General features: G+C 37.2%; 3 protein-coding genes, 1 long non-coding RNA gene and 3 pseudogenes across 8 annotated transcripts; 4 read left to right on the forward strand and 3 right to left on the reverse strand.

Moving 5' to 3' along the window:
• The first annotated feature begins 254 nt into the window (after positions 1–254).
• On the forward strand, positions 255–1,294 carry LOC104752695 (14-3-3-like protein GF14 psi). The gene is made up of 4 exons (XM_010474900.3): positions 255–426; positions 530–652; positions 743–859; positions 1,003–1,294. The coding sequence occupies exons 1-4, from the start codon at positions 328–330 to the stop codon at positions 1,057–1,059; spliced, it is 396 nt and encodes a 131-aa protein (XP_010473202.2). The 5' UTR covers positions 255–327; the 3' UTR covers positions 1,060–1,294.
• Positions 1,295–1,687: 393 nt separating this feature from the next.
• Positions 1,688–2,773, reverse strand: LOC104752705 (putative B3 domain-containing protein At5g35780 pseudogene; annotated as a pseudogene).
• Positions 2,774–3,087: 314 nt separating this feature from the next.
• LOC104725906 (uncharacterized) lies at positions 3,088–5,344 on the forward strand. Its single transcript, XR_757980.3, has 3 exons — positions 3,088–4,083; positions 4,194–4,586; positions 4,687–5,344. It is a non-coding gene; the product is annotated as an uncharacterized LOC104725906 (long non-coding RNA).
• A 197-nt stretch (positions 5,345–5,541) lies between these two features.
• Positions 5,542–7,504, forward strand: LOC104725913 (DEAD-box ATP-dependent RNA helicase 35 pseudogene; annotated as a pseudogene). Its single transcript, XR_015580793.1, has one exon. The product of XR_015580793.1 is annotated as a DEAD-box ATP-dependent RNA helicase 35 pseudogene (transcript).
• Positions 7,505–7,551: 47 nt separating this feature from the next.
• On the reverse strand, positions 7,552–11,786 carry LOC104725930 (ceramide kinase). 4 transcript variants are annotated; one of them, XR_015580789.1, is made up of 13 exons: positions 11,322–11,777; positions 11,075–11,245; positions 10,824–10,991; positions 10,642–10,734; positions 10,058–10,150; positions 9,629–9,839; positions 9,515–9,538; positions 9,307–9,394; positions 8,946–9,095; positions 8,602–8,708; positions 8,103–8,468; positions 7,953–8,019; positions 7,552–7,878 (listed from the first exon to the last, which is right to left on the reverse strand). XR_015580789.1 is itself a non-coding variant. In XM_010444684.3 (13 exons), the coding sequence occupies exons 1-13, from the start codon at positions 11,493–11,495 to the stop codon at positions 7,741–7,743; spliced, it is 1,845 nt and encodes a 614-aa protein (XP_010442986.2). In that variant the 5' UTR covers positions 11,496–11,786; the 3' UTR covers positions 7,552–7,740. The 4 variants fall into 4 exon arrangements, 1 of the variants encoding a protein (XP_010442986.2); XR_015580790.1 differs by having other exon boundaries at positions 8,602–8,703; positions 9,642–9,839; positions 11,322–11,720; XR_015580791.1 differs by having other exon boundaries at positions 9,642–9,839; positions 11,322–11,720.
• A 1,908-nt stretch (positions 11,787–13,694) lies between these two features.
• Positions 13,695–14,816, reverse strand: LOC104725939 (uncharacterized). The gene has a single exon (XM_010444694.2). The coding sequence runs from the start codon at positions 14,735–14,737 to the stop codon at positions 13,790–13,792; it is 948 nt and encodes a 315-aa protein (XP_010442996.2). The 5' UTR covers positions 14,738–14,816; the 3' UTR covers positions 13,695–13,789.
• Positions 14,817–17,261: 2,445 nt separating this feature from the next.
• On the forward strand, positions 17,262–19,433 carry LOC147948896 (uncharacterized; annotated as a pseudogene).
• Positions 19,434–19,873: the final 440 nt, after the last annotated feature.

Raw genomic sequence — 19,873 nt, forward strand, 5'->3', positions numbered from 1 at the left:
TAGCATGCATGATAGTAACACTGATATCGAGCTAAAGAGGAGGAGGATAACAAATTTGTGTTATATAATCATCCGCTGCTGAATGCACAACATAAATAATGAGATTATATATTAGGGTAAAATTGGGAACGTTTTTTACATCTTATACAGAGCCTCTGTTCGTGAATTAGCCAAAGGTATCACTTATTAGGACCATGTCTAGTAACCTCATTTACAAGATAGATTGAAACCGAGCTAAGCAAAATCTGTGATGGGATTTTGAATGTTCGTGAAGCTCATCTTATCCCATCTGCTTCACCAGCTGAATCCAAAGTGTTTTACCTGAAAATGAAGCGAGATTATCACAGGTGTATTGCTGAGTTTAAGGCTGGTGCTGAGAGGAAAGAAGCTGCTGAAAGCACTTTGGTTGCTTACAAGTCTGCTTCCGTAAGTGGTTTTTTACTTCATTACAACATATTTGAATGTTATGTCTTGTGTGGCTATAATTGATTTTGTTCTTATTGGTTATATTCTCTGCAATATAATCCAGGACATTGCCACTGCTGAGTTAGCTCCCACTCACCCAATAAGGCTTGGTCTTGCCCTCAACTTCTCAGTGTTTTACTATCAAATCCTGAACTCGCCTGATCGTGCTTGCAGCCTCGCAAAGCAGGTTTGTGTACAGCCGATTTCACTTTTTACATCATGTGAAAGTTGTTGACTATAATATTCTTACTGAATGAGCTCTCTTGGGTTTCTGCAGGCATTTGATGATGCAATTGCTGAGTTGGATACATTGGGTGAGGAATCATACAAGGACAGTACACTGATCATGCAGCTTCTTAGAGACAATCTCACTCTCTGGACTTCAGATATGAGAGTAAGCATCATTGCATCAACACAATATACTTTGATCATTGTTCACTTTAAACCAACTTCAACTTGGGATCTTTAGATGGTGATATAGTTATCAAGAGCTTCTTTGTTCTGTAATTGACATGATTGTTTCTTTCTGGTCATTAGGACGAAGCAGGAGATGAGATCAAGGAGGCAGCATCGAAGCCTGATGGCGCAGAGTAAACCCGAAGAAGAGGAAGTCACTTTATTTTATAAAAAGTAGAAACTCTCATGTGATAATCTGAGTGAGGATAGCTCAGGATTCTTCTAAGGACACAGTTTTATTGTTGTTTGTTTGTTTGGTAACGATTTGAAAACTACTTGCTATTGATTCTTCCTTTAGGTTTCTCAAAATTTCCTATTCTCCTAATGAACTCAAAACTTGTTGTTTTTTTGTTTTATGATACTGCAGTTTTCTTAACATCAGTTTTTTTTGCTCTGTATATTGTGTCAGCATTTTGGAGGATTGGATCATTTCCATCACAAAGGTATATAACAGTGCAGTAATAACTAAAGTAGACAAAACAAAGAAACCATATTTATGACAAAATGTTCAATTCAAAAGAGAGAAAAGATCTGAAACAACACCAGTGATATACGAGTTATTACTACTAATAATAGAAGAGAGGAACAAAACCATAATAAAAACCCCTTAATGTAGCTAGCTAATTAACACTTCCTAGAAGTTATTACAAGACCATAACCTCAAAGTTCAATCGCTGTGCAGAAGAAATAAACTAGATCAATCAAGTTACATCGTTTCAAGAGAGACAAATCAAACATTATCAGACACCAAAATTAAGAAAGAAGCTTAGTATGTCTCAAGAGCAAAGCAGAGTACTCCACGGCACCTGAAAGTCCAAAGACTGATCTTGTCATCGGCTTTTAAGTTGTTACCCTTGACGACATCGTTCCAGCCCCAGTTCAAAGCGTAATTCAAGGTTCCATGTCCAGTTTCCTTCTCCATCGGCCATAGCTTGAAACGCAAACCCCACTTTTCACATCTTTGGTTCACAAGAATCGTTCCCACACCGATAGTCTCATCTATGGCTCGAGACTCCCCTGGCGTCAAGAATTCGGTTCTGATTAGCTGCTGGAATGGCATTAAGAGACGACTCTGGGATGATTTCACATCAGTCGTTGTTAGACACCTCTCAAAGATCAGCAAAGGGTTTGCGGAATCAGCTCTCATTCTTCTCATCACCTGAAAAATCCACTCCGGTGCCTCTGTATCTGTCCTCGTTGGGAAAGAAACAACCTTTGATTTCTTGAATTTACCACTCTTCTTCTGTTGCACGGCACGCCTCTTGCGACTTGTTGTTGTGTTCTGCTTTAGGCATGGTTCGTAACTAGGGTCGTTCGCCTCTGTCATCTCAGACTTAGCCGTGACGTTGTAACCGAGGAGTAACGAAGGGTAATTGTAACAACGAAGGTTCAGGAACGATGAAGACGACCCATCCAAGTTTCGTCGTACCAATCTCTTCATGTTCTTCTCAAAGAGTCTCGTCGCCTCATCAATCTCTCGGCGGTAGTCGTAATCTTCACAGACAATCTTAGATTTCCCCTTCTTTGCACGAAGTAGCTCCGCATCTAAAAAACTAGGGTTTTGTGTGTTTTTGGTCTCGTGATCATCATCGAGCGATGGAGAAGGAGACATTATAGAAGTCCCATCATTAGGGTTTTGTTGTGTGTATCTTGTATTCAGCAAAGACGATCTTTTCTTCCTCGGGAAAAGGTAGAAGAAACTCTTCTCGCTATCTTCTTCTCCACGACGACGAAGAAGACGAAGACGTTGTTCTTCTTCCTGAACCATAACGGCAGTAGCCGCAAGTAAAAACAAATTCGACCACATATCCTTACTTGAATCCGTGACCGTGAGATGATTCATAGTACTCATGGTGATCGAATTGAAGAATCTCAAAAAGTTGTGAGAGTGAAAGACTTGTGTGATCGGGAAGAAAGGAAATTGTTATTGAGAAGATAGAAACTAGCGAAACTGCAGAGAACAAGTGCCGTCTCTTGCCTTATATACTTACATGAGAGGGTTAGGGTATTTTGTTTTTTCCATTCTTCTTTTGAGTTTAGTGGGTTAATTAATGTGATTAGTAACTAATTATAGCCGTTGTGGTCAAGTTAACATGGATCATTAGGGTTATGCTATAATTACGATTTAGTCCCTATTTAGTATTTTCCTTTTTCCCCCGAGAATGAGAAGAGAAGTAAGTAGTGAAGAAAATTTTAGGAAGTTTCTCTGCAGCTTCGTTTTTTGTAACATTTTTTTATTTTGTTTTGTTGTTGTTGTTGTTGTATTTAATTTTATTATTAAAAGTATTTTGGTACAAATTCATTCAACTTCTCAGTGTTTTTTTACTCCGGAACTGGCCTGATCGCGCTTGGAGCCTTGCAATTACAAAGCAGATTTGTCTAACGTTACTTCACTTTTTACGTCATGTGAAATTGTTAACTGAATGAGCTATCTTTTGAATCTGTGAAGGCATTTGATTTGTTGATGCTATTGCTGAGTTGGATACTGATCATACGGACGATTCAAGGAAGAAGAAGAAGAAGAAAGGAAGTGAGAAGTAGTGAAACAAGGGCAAATGCTGAGGTGGCACAAGTGGATGAGTCAGGAAAGAGCTGGCTTTGCTGTTACTCTTCAGATTTATGCTGGCTGATGATTTGATGGTATTGTGAAGGAGACGCTATGACTACTCTAAACCTTTAACAATGGTGGTTCGATGAACGTGACGATGAGGTGTTTGTTGAGGTTTCCAAGTTTCATTAGGTCGATTGCAACATTGGAGTTGATTTTGCTTCGATTCAAGCTAAAATATTAATGCCTACAAGGTGTTCGACAAAATTGCTTCTGGGAGAAGAAGGAAGCAACAACGTACGTAAGCAGAGGAATCGCCTTCTTAAGGCATGGGGCCATTTTAAGTTCGAAACAATGTCACGAATTCGACAACTCCCAGCATTTGTTGTTCTGTTTCTCACGTTGGAAGGATCCAATTGGACAAAGGAACAGCTTTAAGATGATGAGACGGAGTGGCTGCGATTATAGGACAATAAATCACTATCTGAAACTCTGCAACTCATCATTGAGTTCTTTCCCTGTCAGTTTCCTTACGAGTTCTTGAATACGTGTGGGATCCACCAACAAGAATCACCTCATCAATATCCAAGACTGCTTCAGGTGCTCCAGTTCAGGTGTGTTCTGTTCTTGTTGACATATAATCTTTACGTATTGTAATAAGAAATTTACATTGTACTTCGATGAGCTATATATCACTAAAATGCTATTTGGCCTCTCATTTCAGGCTGGTGTTCTATCTGGAGATGTGAGGGACATTGTTCTTCTTGATGTGTCACTTGGTTTGGAAACTTTTGGTGGTGTCATGACCAAGATCATTTTAAGAAACACCACACTTCCAATTTCCAACTTCTAAATCAGAAGTCTTCTCAACTGCTGCAGATGGACAGACAAAATGTGTTACAGGGTGAGAGAGAGAGTTCGTAAGAGATAACAAGTCTATTGGTAGCTTCCGTCTTGATGGTATCCCGCCTGCACCACGTGGAGTTCCACAAATCGAGGTCAATTTTGATACTGATGCCAATGGAATTCTATCTATCTGTCAGTGCTTCCGACAACGGCACTGGAAAAGAAGCAGGACATCACCATTACTGGTGCTAGTACCTTGCCAAAGGATGAGGTGTGTATAATTATAAAAGTTGCTTCACTTTTTTGGAATTGTAGTCTTTTTTCCTATTCATGTTTAAATGATTCATATTGGTTGTGGGGTGTTGTTGCAGGTAGACACAATGGTGCAAGAAGCAGAGAGGTTTGCCAAGGAAGACAAAGAAAAGAGAGATGCATGCGATTGACACAAAGAACCAGGCTGATTCCATCGTGTAGAACCAAGAAGTGATGCTGATTAATTAGCCAGTCTCTTTACAACCAACCTCAATCAGGTTCTCCTCCTGGAGGTGAAGCGTCCTCGGATCTGACTCATCATCTTCAACCAAAGGTGGAGACAATGGTGATGATGTGATCGACGCTGACTTCACTGACAGCAAATAAATACAATTCGGATTCATACAAGTATTATTCTTGGGGTTTGTCCATGATTATATACACAGACTGTTGCGGTGTTATGCAGCTCTGTACACATCAGAGGCGGAGTCCGTGGTTCTTAGGACTTTGAGGAACACTGCTTGCTCTGCCCCTGTACCTGCGCTCTTCATTGCATCCACACCTGCCATTACCACCACCTGAGTTATGCGCGGTTGTGTATAATTGGTTAAAACCGTGACCCGGTTAAGGAGCTCGGAATGAATAATGAGATCATCTTGATTTTTTTTTGGATACTATGAAATGTAAAATATGTTTGCCATGTTCGTTTTTTTCTTTTCTTTGGTAACATTGCCATGGTCACTATTATACTTTTCTAATTTCCACTCTCATTTAGTTTTTTTTTTTTTCACTGAATTATATGATTAGCAATAATAGATCAAGTATAAAAAAAAAAAAAAGGTTGGTGACCAAAAAAAAAAAAGAATTGGAAACTTAATAGTTTTTTTCCTTTTTGGTGAATATGGAAACTCATTGACTTATATATATAAGAGAGGCCATTAAAAGTTTCAATAATCAAGTGTCAAAATATTTGAGGCTCTCTACTCTACCCTATCTAGGTTTCGATCCTCCTGAGAAGGGAAAAAAATCGATTTTAATTTACAAATCATGGAAGACGATCCAAGCTACGTCGAGTATGTTTCAGTGGAGCAGCGCAGAGCAATGGTAAAGGACAAGTTTCTTCTTCAGCGGAAGCGAAAGGCTTCGGAATTGGAGGAAGAATTAGAAGCTAACAAGGAAAACATAGCCGAAGCTTCTGCCAAACCCAGTTTACTCCTTCAAGCAACTAATCTCAAGCGAGATGTACCACAGGTTAGTGCAACTGATCTAATCATCTTACAAGAGAAAGAGATGATGGAGCGTTTATCTGATAAGAAGACGCTTATGTCTGTTCGTGAATTGGCCAAAGGTATCACTTATACAGAGCCTCTGTTAACTGGTTGGAAACCTCCTTTACATATTAGAACCACGTCTAGTAAACGGAGAGACTTGCTTAGGAAGCAATGGCATATTATTGTTAACGGTGATGATGTTCCTCCCCCTATCAAGGACTTTAAAGATATGAAGTTTCCAAAACCAGTTCTCGATACGCTCAAGAAGAAAGGGATACTGCAGCCTACTCCAATTCAAGTTCAAGGTCTTCCTGTGATTTTGTCTGGGAGAGATATGATTGGGATTGCCTTCACTGGTTCAGGTAAGACTTTGGTTTTCGTGCTTCCTTTGATCATGATTTCTCTCCAAGAAGAGAAGATGATGCCTCTTGGTCGTGGAGAAGGTCCCATTGGTCTTATTATTTGCCCTTCTAGAGAGCTTGCTACTCAGACTTATGAAGTGATTCAGCAGTTTGTTGCTCCTTTAGTCGAGGCTGGATACCCTGAGTTGAGGTCGTTGCTATGTATTGGAGGAGTTGATATGAGATCTCAGTTGGAGGTTGTCAAGAGAGGTGTTCACATCGTTGTTGCAACACCTGGGAGGTTAAAGGATATGCTCGCCAAGAAAAAGATGAGGTTAGATGCTTGTAGGTACTTGACACTAGATGAGGCAGATAGGTTGGTTGATTTGGGTTTCGAAGATGATATAAGGGAAGTCTTTGATCACTTTAAGTCTCAACGTCAAACGCTTTTGTTTTCTGCAACAATGCCAACAAAGATTCAAATCTTTGCCAGAAGTGCTCTTGTGAAACCTGTGACTGCTAATGTAGGAAGAGCTGGAGCTGCGAATCTTGATGTGATCCAAGAGGTTGAATACGTCAAACAAGAAGCAAAGGTTGTTTACCTACTCGAGTGTCTACAGAAGACCTCTCCGCCGGTTTTAATATTCTGTGAGAACAAATCTGATGTTGATGATATTCACGAGTACTTGTTACTGAAGGGAGTAGAAGCAGTGGCTATACATGGAGGCAAAGATCAAGAAGACAGAGAGTATGCAATCTCTTCGTTTAAATCTGGGAGAAAAGATGTCTTGGTTGCGACTGATGTTGCTTCAAAGGGTCTAGATTTCCCTGACATACAGCATGTTATTAACTACGACATGCCAGCTGAGATTGAGAACTATGTGCATAGGATAGGGCGAACAGGTCGGTGTGGTAAGACTGGGATAGCAACGACGTTTATAAACAAGAACCAAAGTGAAACCACGCTGCTCGATTTGAAACACTTGTTGCAAGAAGCTAAACAGAGGATTCCACCTGTCCTTGCTGAGCTGAATGATCCAATGGAAGAAGCAGAGACCATTGCTAATGCAAGTGGTGTCAAGGGTTGTGCGTATTGTGGTGGTCTTGGACATCGTATTCGAGACTGTCCAAAACTTGAGAACCAGAAGAGTATGGCCATATCTAATTCAAGGAAAGACTATTTTGGCTCTGGTGGCTACAGAGGAGAAATATAATCTTGTTTTGATCCCTTTGTTATCTCATCTTAGCTGTTACCGAACTGTGATTTTTATGTTCCATCTTGTCCTTGTACATCTTTTAATTTGTCTGATAGCAACCCTGATGATTTTTGCCACTGTATTTTGATATCTGCCGATCTATATAACTTGAAGTATTACAAAAATTTGCTTAGTGCAATTTTCTTATTTTGATGCAGCCAACTAAATAATTATCATGTAGCTTTCACGTTACATTACATCTTGATTTTTTTTGGATACTATAAAATGTTTGCATATAGCTTTTTTCACTTGGGTTACTAAAACACAAGGCTCCATTATAAAACCCACATTTACATGCATGTTGTTTATATCTCTGGACCAGACGCGAACAGAGGTATAAGGCCACGCAAGACTTGAGCTGATAAATGGTGAGCCTCAAAGATCTCTCCGTCCAAATTCCACACACTCTCTTCCCCTAGTGATGTAAACGTGAAAGCTCGCGTCTGCATTACCAATATACATTTTGATCATGACCCAATAAGTTATAAAGATTTGAAAAGGAAAATATTTTACAAACCTTATGGTATTCCACAAACTCGAAGTTCAAAGGTTCTCCACCTCTTTTCGCAAGCTCGGTGAGGTGCCTGTAACCCATTAGAATCGCTGATATAAATAAGCCTTACTCATAAAATGAATGGCAATAGGAAAAAATGAAACCAGACATTACCATAAGTATTTGGGACGAGAACAATCTTTTATGAGTATGAGATGAAGGAAACCGTCTGAGAGGTGTGCATCCACGACAAGACCATCAGGTGCTCTTTCATTTCGGTTTGACATCACTGCAGCACCTATACTCAGAAACCTCCCTTTTGTTCTACACCACCTTGTTTTTTCTGGATACGAGATAGGTGTTGTGCGTGTAATATTTCCATCATCAGCCTTACTGTTACAAATGCTGCATTTTGCACGACATAGTATTTTCTCTGATCTTGTGGTATTTCGAAATGGCCACGTCTTACTCCGCGTTTGTGGGGAAGCTTTACCATTTTCTGATTCGGCTTCTTCAAACATCACCTCTGCCTCATATGATCTTGCATTAACATATAAACCAACAACTCAAACAATAATGCTAGGCTTGTAAGAAAACTAACATAGATCATTTATCCCAAATTCCACTAATGTGTAGCACATTTCTTGGCAGTGTAAATTGGTTAGGAACGTACCTGTGCTTCAAGAATATCTTAGTTCCAACATAATCATAGCGTTTGGGACCCATCCACCGATATTTTTCACTTTCTGAGACGACATCGCCATAAAACCCGTATCTGAACTAATCAATTGTACAAAAACTCTGTTAGAGAACGAAGCAATCAATTTTCATATCATAGGTTCTAATAGTTAAAGTTATTGAGGTGATTTATTAGAAAAACTAGGATGCCACTAACAATTAGAAGATCAGGTTTGGGGCTAGTAAGTGAAGGATGATAACTAGAGCTTTATAACTTAACAGAATCTGCAATTCCGTACTACCGGAATAACATCTCACTAAAAAAGTTTGGTCCATTACCCAGCAAATGAGGCTGCGTAACGAATAAAAGGTTCAATCGTCGAGGTTGATGCCGTTTTCCACCGCACAACCTGCATTGCATCTAGGAAGATCTTTCTACCTAGAATGATATGCAGCGCAGATGTTACAGGATCACGAGCTCCTGTGGTGCTGTAACACGAAAAGCATTAAAAGTAGTTTAAAAGCTTATCAGAAGCTATTTTACATTAAGAGTTACTGAGATACTCCAAATCTTTCAAAATATGTTAGGAGTAGAAAAAGAGAACCAGACAGTAGAGACTGAAAATGCATACGCAGTTGCATGATAATCTTTAATAGCGGAAGAATGACTATGAATATATGGTGATAAAAAAAAAAATACCATATCACTATCGCATCAGTTGAACCTGCCGGGATGAGGCCGAATCTTGGCCTTTCCCCACTAAAGGGATGATCAGGATCTTCAATTTCTGCGAAATTGCCAATAAAAAAAGAACAAGATAAAGCGATTTAATAAGACAGGGTGAAGACCAAACAACCGGAAGCAGGCAATGTAATTGGATGTCTTCTAAAGAACTAAACCCACTGACCTTCACATGAGCCATTGACTGTCCCTGTAGGTAAACAATAACACCCAGAGATTACAACTTGTTAATAGTCACAGCGCTTCAACAAAGATTAGATAAAGGTGATCATTTACATACTGAAATTTATGACCTCTTGAACTGAATCAGGAAGAAGAGGATATTGTTCCTTTTGGTCAGCCTCATGAACTGCATCTCCTTGTTCTGGAACTGAGGAGCTACCGCTACTACGAACAGAATTGAAAACCTCTGAAGGACTTGGAGGGAGAGGGACTTTAAGTCTCGGTAAAAGATATCCATTAAGGATTTCATTAAAGAAACCATCCCCACCCTGAACATAGGTTGTTTTTTAAGATATAAAAATAACAACAATCATTGAATCATATCATGGAAAGCAGATATATATACTCATAAAGTGTTATAAATTTGAAGGTTATTTCACATCATAAACGTATTTCACAAATGCACTGAACGAATAAATCACTACAATCATTGTCAAAAGAAGTACTTTGGGTCAATAAACCATAAAAAAAGAGGTCTACAACTTACAACAGCTATGATGCCATCATACGAATGAAGCTCTTTATTTTGGATAGATGTCATTACATCAAACGCATGTCCTGCTCGTTCTGTTACAATCACCTGATTTAAATGGTAAATCAAGAATATCGAACTAAGGACCATAACACTGAAAATGAGAACATTCGTACCATAGCATGGCATTGAAAACAGTCATGTGTATTTATTCTCTATGCGAGCGAGCTATAGTATCACAAGCAATTATGCATACGATGAATGTAGAAACGGAGAGTCACATTTGGTCAGCAAATAGCCTAAAAACACCTTGAATGGCAGATATTGTGGGCAAGTCATGTTGCAATATCTACTACAGCAATATATATAACACTTGTTTTGCAAAAATAACTACTGACCTAGAAAACCCACAATGAAGCAATTACATTACATAATAAATAACATTTTCTCAAAAATGCTCTACTGTAGCACAAAATCTAATCAGCTACTCAGAAGAATCAAGATCCGTGTGTCTTTTGCCACCAAAGAATATCATATAACAACTTTCACAATAACAGTTACTAAACGACCATTTGCTAGTGGTGAAATGAAAAGCAAACCTTGGTATTAACTTTAGCGCGGATGAAGATCTTGGAAACAGTTTCCCAAACCCTGGAGCCATTTCCTTTGCCACTTTTTGGATGTACGAATACCTAAAGAAGTGGGAAAACAATCCTGTCAAAAGCATTCATCATATGAAGGACCAACAAAAGTGCTACAACCTAACAACAATAAGACTTGCCAAAAGATTTCTTGGTCTATCAACTTCCTTGATCAAAGAGTAATTCAATTGATCCATCCAACTCTGACACGTCTGCAAATCCATATGACCAAAAGTGAACTCGGCAAGTTTCCAAAGACAAGGCTCCTTGGCTGAACTTTGAAACCCGTGCACAGTGAACCGATACATCTACATCAAAGCAGAGAGACTCATTACACCTGTAATATCCTCCAGAAGTAAAACAACAAACAATAGGGAAAAAAAAAAGAAACCTCTTGAGAAATTAACAAGCGTTCCCGGAAACAATCTTTGGCATGTCTAAGGCCTGACTTAGGACTATGCAACAAGCCATAGTTTAAAAACTCCACAGCATAAATATCAGAGAATTTGATCTCAGTTTTGCAATCTTGAGAATTTCCAATTCCTAAACAAGTCGTTCCCTCCTGTCAAACATAGAAGAAACTGGCTTCAAAATCAAATCAAGTCAACGAACACACAGTCATATCTGAGGAAACTTACACAATCTGAAGCATCCAAACATCTCCAGGACAAACCATCATGATTCCGAGAAAGCAAAACTTCGCCAACGTGATCCAAGAAAAAACAACCGCTCAATAATCCACCGTCGCGATCTACGTTACCGCCGGAATCAGGAAAACTAGAATCATCATCATCATCATGAGCTTCCTCCATTTCGAAAATCGCTTACAAGATTGATTAGCAACTCCAAATAATTTCGATTTATTATTTTATATTTTTTTGGTAGTAAAAAAGAAGGGACGTCAATAATATTAACGGGAAACCAAACGGCGGAGCGAAGACGGAAGAGATTGGCACTCCAGCCACCAATCAGATCTGCTATAGGAAAGTATCGCGTAATTGCATAGCTAGGCCCGGCCAAAGACTGGCTTTTTGCATATTAGTCCAACTCTATATTTTTATTAACAAGAAAAGTAAACAAAAATGAACCTTTACAAGTCCAATACTCATGAAGCTAATGCATCTTCATATCATAATTAGATGAATATCTGTGCTATGCGCGGTCTTATGGCTTACCGTTTTTTAAACAGTTTTGCTATTAATTTAATTTTTCTATGTATAATTTATCTACTTTTTAATTGTGGAAATCTTGAAAAAAAAATTTGACTTTGATATGTTTTAATACTTCAAATAGGTTTTTTCATTTTGCAATTGAATTATTAGATACATGTATAGACAACTTTGTTTTGAGAGCTAAACATTTTACAATTCTTGTCTAAAACTTCTAAAAATATAATCCAAATGAAAGCTTGATCTAAGGATGCATATTTGTAACAAAGAGTTTTTTAGCTTCTCAGTTATATATTATGAAATACTAACATTTTAATTTATCAAGATTGCAGTTTGGTTAACTCTTTAATAGATATAATTAAGATAGACATCTTCCTTTCATGTTAGCTCTTCAATTTCTTAAATATAACTTTAGAATTTTGTTCACATGTCAACCCAAATTAAAAGCAAACATATTTAAAATTAGAAAGGAATTTGAAACATCTTCTATGTCTTTTATTCTTTTTTCATATCACAAACAATTTCAATATTTATATAAGAAATCTAGAGAGGCTTAGAACATGTTGATGCATCACCAAAAGATAAAAATGTATCGAGAGTAAAACCAAAGATTTGCTTCGTCCTCTTAAAGTAAACCATGAAAACATAAACATATAGTTTAGGCGCTAGAATTTTCTCAAAAATTTTGAAGGGTTGTAGCAGTGACTGGGAATTTGGTCAATATTGTAGAGAAATTCATGAAAGTTTGTCCTTAGAGAAATAAATTTTTATATATGAAAAAGGTTGGAGTTTTGTTCACTATCGAATGAAAGATAGTTAAATCAATGATATAATGTTGGTTGAGGAAAATACAGAGAAAAAAAAGAAGAAAATTAAATTAAATTCTAGAGTTATATTCAAGAAATTGAATAGCTAGAAGGAAGGGAAGTTGTCTATCTTAATTATAACCATTAAAGAGTTAACCAAGCTGCAAAAAAATCTTTTTGATAAAAGAGAATTTAAGAGTCCATGGTATTTAGTTGAGAAGCTTAAATACAAATATTTCTAAATACCTAAGTTTTAGACAAGAATTGTAGGATGTTTAGATGTTGTTATCTACCAATCAAATGTGAAAATGAAAATCTTTTTGATAAAAGAGAATTTGAGAGTCCCATAGTATTTAGTTGAGAAGCTTAAATACAAATATATCTGAATACCTAAGTTTTAGACAAAAATTGTAGGATGTTTAAATGTTTTTATCTACCAATCAATATGCAAATGTATGATTCTTTTACTTCCTTATAAAAAAATATGCTAATAGTTTTCGTCTACAAAAACACTTTAGAATAAGATTTAGCTTTAAACAAAGTTTAGTATTCTTTGCCTCCTCACAAAAAAATCTTAGTTTTATCTGTTAATATAAAATTTTTAATCTTTCAAATGTGAAAATATAAGAAGCAAAAAAGGTATTACAATAAATGTATATATATAGATATAAACAAATCCGCACGTAGTGAATAAAATACATGAATAAATATCTTTGCTTTTAATGAGGATAGACAGGTGGTACTCTCTCCACTGCTGATGTGTCACTCAGATGGAGAGAGTTGGTTATCTTTCATAATATAGATTTGTGATGGTTTTGTCTATGGAAATTCAAACTTGTAATGATTTGTTTTTTTACTATATTCATATTTTATTTTTATCTAAATGCTAAAGAAATAATATGTCTATAAATTTTTCAGTATTAGTCTATTTTATATTTATGTTTACACAAATCTGTTCGAGTTGTTAAGGATATATTTGAATTTGTGATGAATTTGTCCATGGAGGTTCAAACTTGTAATGATTTATTTTTCTGACTATATTTAATTATATTTTTATTTTTATAAAGAAATTTATTTGATTGTAGTTAATGATATTGAAAATGGCTTATAGTTTGGTTTAACCCTACTATATTATAGTTTTGGTGGTGGTGGTACATCGTGACCTTTTCCTCGATCGCTAGGTCCACTTTTATAGCTTCCATAGATTGTATCCATCGATACTTTTGGTGGTGGTGGTACATCGTGACCTCTTCCTCGATCACCAGGTCCACTTTTGTAACTTCCATAGTTTGTATCCATCAATACTTTTGGTGGTGGCGGTACATCGTGACCTTTTCCTCGATCGCTAGGTCCACTTTTATAGCTTCCATAGATTGTATCCATCAGTACTTTTGGTGGTGGTGGTACATTGTGACCTCTTCCTCGATCACCTGGTCCACTTTTGTAACTTCCATAGATTGTATCCATCAATACTTTTGGTGGTGGCGGTACATCGTGACCTTTTCCTCGATCGCTAGGTCCACTTTTATAGTTTCCATAGATTGTATCCATCAGTACTTTTGGTGGTGGTGGTACATCGTGACCTCTTCCTCGATCACCAGGTCCACTTTTGTAACTTCCATAGATTGTATCCATCAATACTTTTGGTGGAGGTGGTACATCGTGACCTCTTCCTCGATCATCAGGTCCACTTTTATAGCTTCCATAGATTGTTTCCATCAGTACTTTTGGTGGTGGTGGTGGTACATCGTGACCTCTTCCTCGATCCCCAGGTCCACTTTTGTAACTTCCATAGATTGTATCCATAAATACTTTTGGTGGTGGAGGTACATCGTGACCTTTTCCTCGATCGCTAGGTCCACTTTTATAGCTTCCATAGATTGTATCCATCAGTACTTTTGGTAGTGGTGGTACATCGTGACCCTTTCCTCGATCGCTAGGTCCACTTTTATAGCTTCCATAGATTGTATCCATCGGTACTTTTGGTGGTGAAGTCAGATCTCTCACATGGGCATAAGATTCCAAACACATAAAACAAATGAGAAATATGACAAATGTTGCCCGTGCCAATCGAGCCATTTTGATGGAGGCAACAAGAGTAGGAAAATAAATATTTTTGTTACTATGAAAATGAGAGAAGGGTAATACAATGTTAAGATGATACAACTAACACAATGTGTGTGTATATATATATATATGTGTGTTTATGATACTATTAGGTATCTCATCAATATAATATTAATTTTATTTGGATGTTATTTAATTTCAAAAAATTTTATTTTGAATTTTAATTCATATATTATAAACATAACAAATTACATCCTAAATATATTCTAGTGTTTTAATTAGTTACATTTTTTTATAAAAAATACAATGATAAATCATAAATATTAATAATCTTTATAAAAATAATTAAGAATGCATCTATTATAATAATACAATTAAGTAGCTATTATGTGTGTTACATGCACAATTAAGCAAATCTAAGAAATGTTATGGAGCTAAATCATGAAGATATGAAGTCTATACTCTATAAAAACCTCTATAAATTAATAATGTTGAGTCAATGAAAATCTATTAATTTATAGAGGTTTTAATTTCTCGATCGAGAGACTTTCCTAATTTGGTAAAAAAAATAAAAATAAGATTCAATCGTTATAACTAATATTTTGTAAAATCAAATTACAATGAAAATAACAATTATCATGTTTTGAAGATAGCACTCAAAGATTTTTATATAGTACAAAAATTAAATATGAACTCTAATAAAAATTAATGTGTAGATATATACATATATTTAGACAATTTTATATAATTATTAATCTATGTTATTGATGGGACCATATGTTTATAAAGGATTTTTAAGAAAATTATTATCTTATTATATTATTGAATAATATCCAAAATTACACTAGTTTCAACTTGGGACGAAATAAATTTATTAATTTATAGAGATTATTAATTTACCGAGTATTAATTTATAGAGGTTCTACTGTAAATCAAATAGAAGAAAAGTAATAACTATACATGATTTTTATCAAAATACTAAAATGTTGATAAAATGTTATCAAAACTCTCTACTTACTCTCTGATCTCTCTATGCAAAACTTGGATAGTTTAATTAAAGGGGAATTGTCATGGATACCATGAATTTAAGTTTTTGGGTCAAAAATACCACAAGACTCAACAATTCCCATTTCTAACATTTCTCATTAAACTATTTGACAAAAATATCCCTCATATTTTTCAAAACCCTCACTATTTCGCTTCTTCTTGCCTCCCCTCACATGAAGAATCTGATACGGTGGTTGCCGGATTCTCGTCGCCTCGCCGATCTATCTCGCCGGAATCTCATCGCCTGGCGGGGTAATGTTGTCTTGTTTTGTCTCGCCGTTTCGTGTTCTCCTTGCTTCAACTCGCATCGCCCTAGCCACCACCATCCTTCTCTTCACCAACAGATTTGATACACCTCGTTGTCGTTGTTGCCGTTGTATCTTGTCGCTGCAGTCTGTATTTGTGGTTCTTCTTCTTCCTTGATCAATCTTCCCCACACAAAGCTTTGGCATTGGTCATCGATGTTTATAAGTAAGCTTTGTATCTATTTGTTGTTGGTGTGGATGTTTTGCTTGATGGTTTGGTAGCCACCATCCGTTCCAATTCTCCATTCATCCATCTCGTTGATCCCCATTCGATTTTCTTAGAATCAATTATTGATTGATTCGTTGTTTCAATTTCAATTTGAGTATATTTGATTGAATCATTGATTTCACTGTATTTTAGAGTATATTGTTCATAAATTTAGATTAGATGAACAATTAGATTGATACATCTCCATTTGATTAAGCTCCATTAGATGCACGATTAGGTTGATTCAGCTCCATAAGATCTCATTGCTCATTGTTTCGAGTTTTGATTCAGTTCATTTTTTTTTGATTCAGCTCCATTATTTTGAGTTTTCTTTGAGTTTTAAGTTTTGTTAGTCAAAGTCAGCTCATTGGTTTAAGTTTTGATTTAGCTCCATAGTTTTTCATTGTTTTGAGTTTTTGATTGCACTCTATAGTTTCTCATTGTTTGAGTTTTGAGTTTTCTTATCCAAAAGAGTGAGTTTAATCTTAGGTTAAGTCTTTCACTTTTACTTGTTTTGTCATTATGTGCCATAAACTATGTTTCTTTGCTTTACACATGTGTACGAGCACAATACATTAGATTGTTTATGGTTTATATATGTTATATTCTGTCTTCTTCTCTCCACATGTTTGCATATTTGTTTTCATCTATTTGAAGATTTTATGCTTGAACATTTGTAAAGTGTACTAGAAACTTACATTGATTTGATAATACATGAAGAACTTTATAAAATTATTTGATGAGTATACGTAATTAGACTTGTTTTTTTGGTTGTGTCATGTTTGACTTGATAATAAAGGAAGAACTTCACAAAATTTGGATTTGCTTATATTTCAGTTTAGTGTCTTTTTGTACATTAAGCTTTGTTTGCTGACTTGGTTCAATGTTTCAGTTTAGTGTTTTTTAATACATTAAGCTTCGTTTTGTTGCTTCTCTCCATTACCTGAAACAGTCCATGGCAAAAGAACGAGTCTATATGGCAGTAAAAACTGACACGAGCAAAGCCTACGATAGGCTAGAATGGAGTTTTATTGAAGAAGTGCTTACCAGAATGGGTTTCCACCCTCATTGGACTAATATACTCATGCAGTGTATCACCACAGTGTCCTACTCCTACCTTCTCAATGGCCAAGCCAGAGGAATGGTGAGACCAAGTCGAGGTATCAGACAAGGCGATCCTTTATCTCCATACATCTTTATCCTCTGCAGTGAAGTACTATCAGGTTTATGTAATAAAGCACAAGATCATGGTAAATTACCTGGGATACGGGTAGCAAAAGGGAGCCCGCGTGTCAACCATCTCCTTTTCGCAGATGACACTATGTTTTTCTGCAAATCAGATAAAACTAGTGTCAAACATTTAAAAGAGATCTTACAGAAATATGAATCAGCCTTAGGTCAAAAGATAAATCAAGATAAGTCTTCCATTACTTTCTCGAGCAAAACCAAAAATGATATCAAAGAAAGGGTTAAACAGGAACTTGGCATCAACAAAACCGGAGGACAAGGAAAGTACCTTGGGCTTCCAGAGTTATTTGGGAGGAAGAAAAAGGATCTATTCACCATGATTGTAGACAGGATCAAACAGCGAGCTCTTAGCTGGTCCTCCAAATTCCTCTCATCTGCAGGAAAACTGACATTGCTTAAGTCAGTCCTTGGAGCTATGCCCTCCTACACTATGTCGTGCTTTAAACTCCCAAATTCCCTCTGCAGTCGTATCCAATCCGCTTTAACACGCTTCTGGTGGGATGAGAAACCTGACAAGAGGAAGATGTGCTGGATTGCTTGGGACAAGATGACTAAATCTTTCAAAGATGGTGGGTTGGGCTTCAGAGACTTACAGTGCTTTAATGATGCGTTGTTAGCTAAGATCAGCTGGCGGATACTGACTCAACCTTCCTGTCTCCTTGCAAAAGTATTAACAGGTAAATACTGTAAAAACACATCTTTCTTAGAGAGTACTGTCCCAAACCATGCATCACACGGATGGAGGAGTATCTGCATAGGTCGAGAACTACTAAAGATAAACCTGGGTAAGCTAATAGGAACCGGTGAAGCAACACCGGTATGGGAAACCCCCTGGCTCTCTTTAGACCAACCCCTTTCCCCCCTCGGACCCCCCCCCCCAGAAAGAGGACCAACAATTGCGAGTTGCAGACTTACTCCTCCCCCAATCCAAAGAATGGAATATCCCCCTGATCAAAAAAGTCCTCCCTTGTTATGAAGAGAACATCCTCAACCTGAAACCAAGTAAAAAAGGGGGACCAGACACTTGGGCATGGCTCCCAAACCCCGATGGACTCTACTCTGCCAAATCAGGATACTACGAAGCCCTACAAAAGAAAACTCAAGGTCCGATCCAAACACCAATACATGTACCACAAAACACAGAAAACCAATTCCAATGGAAGAAGGAGATCTGGAACCTCAAATGCTCACCGAAGCTAAAACTTCTGCTCTGGAAAGCCTCACAAATCGCCCTCCCTGTAGGCCACAACTTACAAACCAGACAGATCACTTCTACTTCTGCCTGTCAACACTGTGGAGCACCAGAAACTGAAACACATATATTTTTCCACTGTCCTTTTGCTGTGACCAGGTACCTTTTAAGGATCGATTTAACCCTGAATTAACCCTTTCGTTCAAAACAGGACTAGTAGAAACTTCAAAGCTCATTTGCCTCCCTCCAACGGGAGTAGTGACTGGTCCCCTTGCACCCTGGATCATTTGGACTCTCTGGACAGCTCGAAATCGCCTACTTTTTGAGAAGATTCAAATCCAACCTACTGAAATTATCTCCCTAGCCATCCTGCGAGCAAAAGAATGGCAGGAAGCTCAACAGTCCCAAGCCAATCTGACACCAATCCCACCCAGACCTCCGATCGCTAGACAACGATCGATCCAAACTTTTGAGAACCCAATTACCTGTTTTACGGATGCAGCCTGGCAGGTCAACGGGAACGCAGTTTGCGGATGGATATTCAAAGACCAATCGGGCGACATCATCCTCCAGGGTGAATCTATGGCGACCCACATCCGATCACCTTTGATGGCCGAAGCACTAGCAACTCTCATGGCTTTGGGAGTTTCCACTGAATCGGGTTTCAACAAGATCTCTTTTGCTTCAGACTCGCAGATGCTAGTCTAAGCACTCAATCGGAAGACCTTTCCAAAGGAACTCCGCGGGCTTCTATATGATTCCCACTCTCTCTCGGATCGCTTCGATCTGTGTAGTTTCTCTTATATCTCTAGACTCGATAATTCCCAGGCTGATGCACTGGCTAAGCATGCTCTACGAGACCTTTGTATTTGCAACTAATTAATATATTAAGTATTGTGTTTCACAAAAAAAAAAAAAAAAAGCTTCGTTTTGTTGCTTCTTGTTTGTTGAAAAGTTCAATGTTTTTGTAAATTTGATTGGTCGCAATGGATTTCTACTAAATTTGAAAAATTCAGGAAAGGGTCTATATAATTTAGGATGATTTTCCTGACATGATATATGTTTTTTTATTGTAGGTTATGGGTGATTCTTTCCCTACATATTTAAGACTCCCTGAGCTTCATTTCAATATAGGAGAGGAGCCTAGA

This window comes from Camelina sativa, chromosome 2 (genome assembly GCF_030686135.1).
Source record: "Camelina sativa cultivar CO46 ecotype springtype chromosome 2, ASM3068613v1".
In the NCBI taxonomy this organism is placed as follows: Eukaryota; Viridiplantae; Streptophyta; class Magnoliopsida; order Brassicales; family Brassicaceae; genus Camelina; species Camelina sativa.

Coding starts and splice junctions, on each gene's coding strand:
- LOC104752695 (XM_010474900.3), top strand. CDS start 328: ATGAAGCGAGATTATCACAGGTGTATTGCTGAGTTTAAGGCTGGTGCT. Junction 427..529: donor TTGCTTACAAGTCTGCTTCC/GTAAGTGGTTTT, acceptor AATATAATCCAG/GACATTGCCACTGCTGAGTT. Junction 860..1,002: donor TCTGGACTTCAGATATGAGA/GTAAGCATCATT, acceptor TCTGGTCATTAG/GACGAAGCAGGAGATGAGAT.
- LOC104725930 (XM_010444684.3), bottom strand. CDS start 11,495: ATGGAGGAAGCTCATGATGATGATGATGATTCTAGTTTTCCTGATTCC. Junction 10,735..10,823: donor ATAGACCAAGAAATCTTTTG/GCAAGTCTTATT, acceptor CCACTTCTTTAG/GTATTCGTACATCCAAAAAG. Junction 10,151..10,641: donor GCGCTAAAGTTAATACCAAG/GTTTGCTTTTCA, acceptor CATTTAAATCAG/GTGATTGTAACAGAACGAGC.
- LOC104725939 (XM_010444694.2), bottom strand. CDS start 14,737: ATGGCTCGATTGGCACGGGCAACATTTGTCATATTTCTCATTTGTTTT.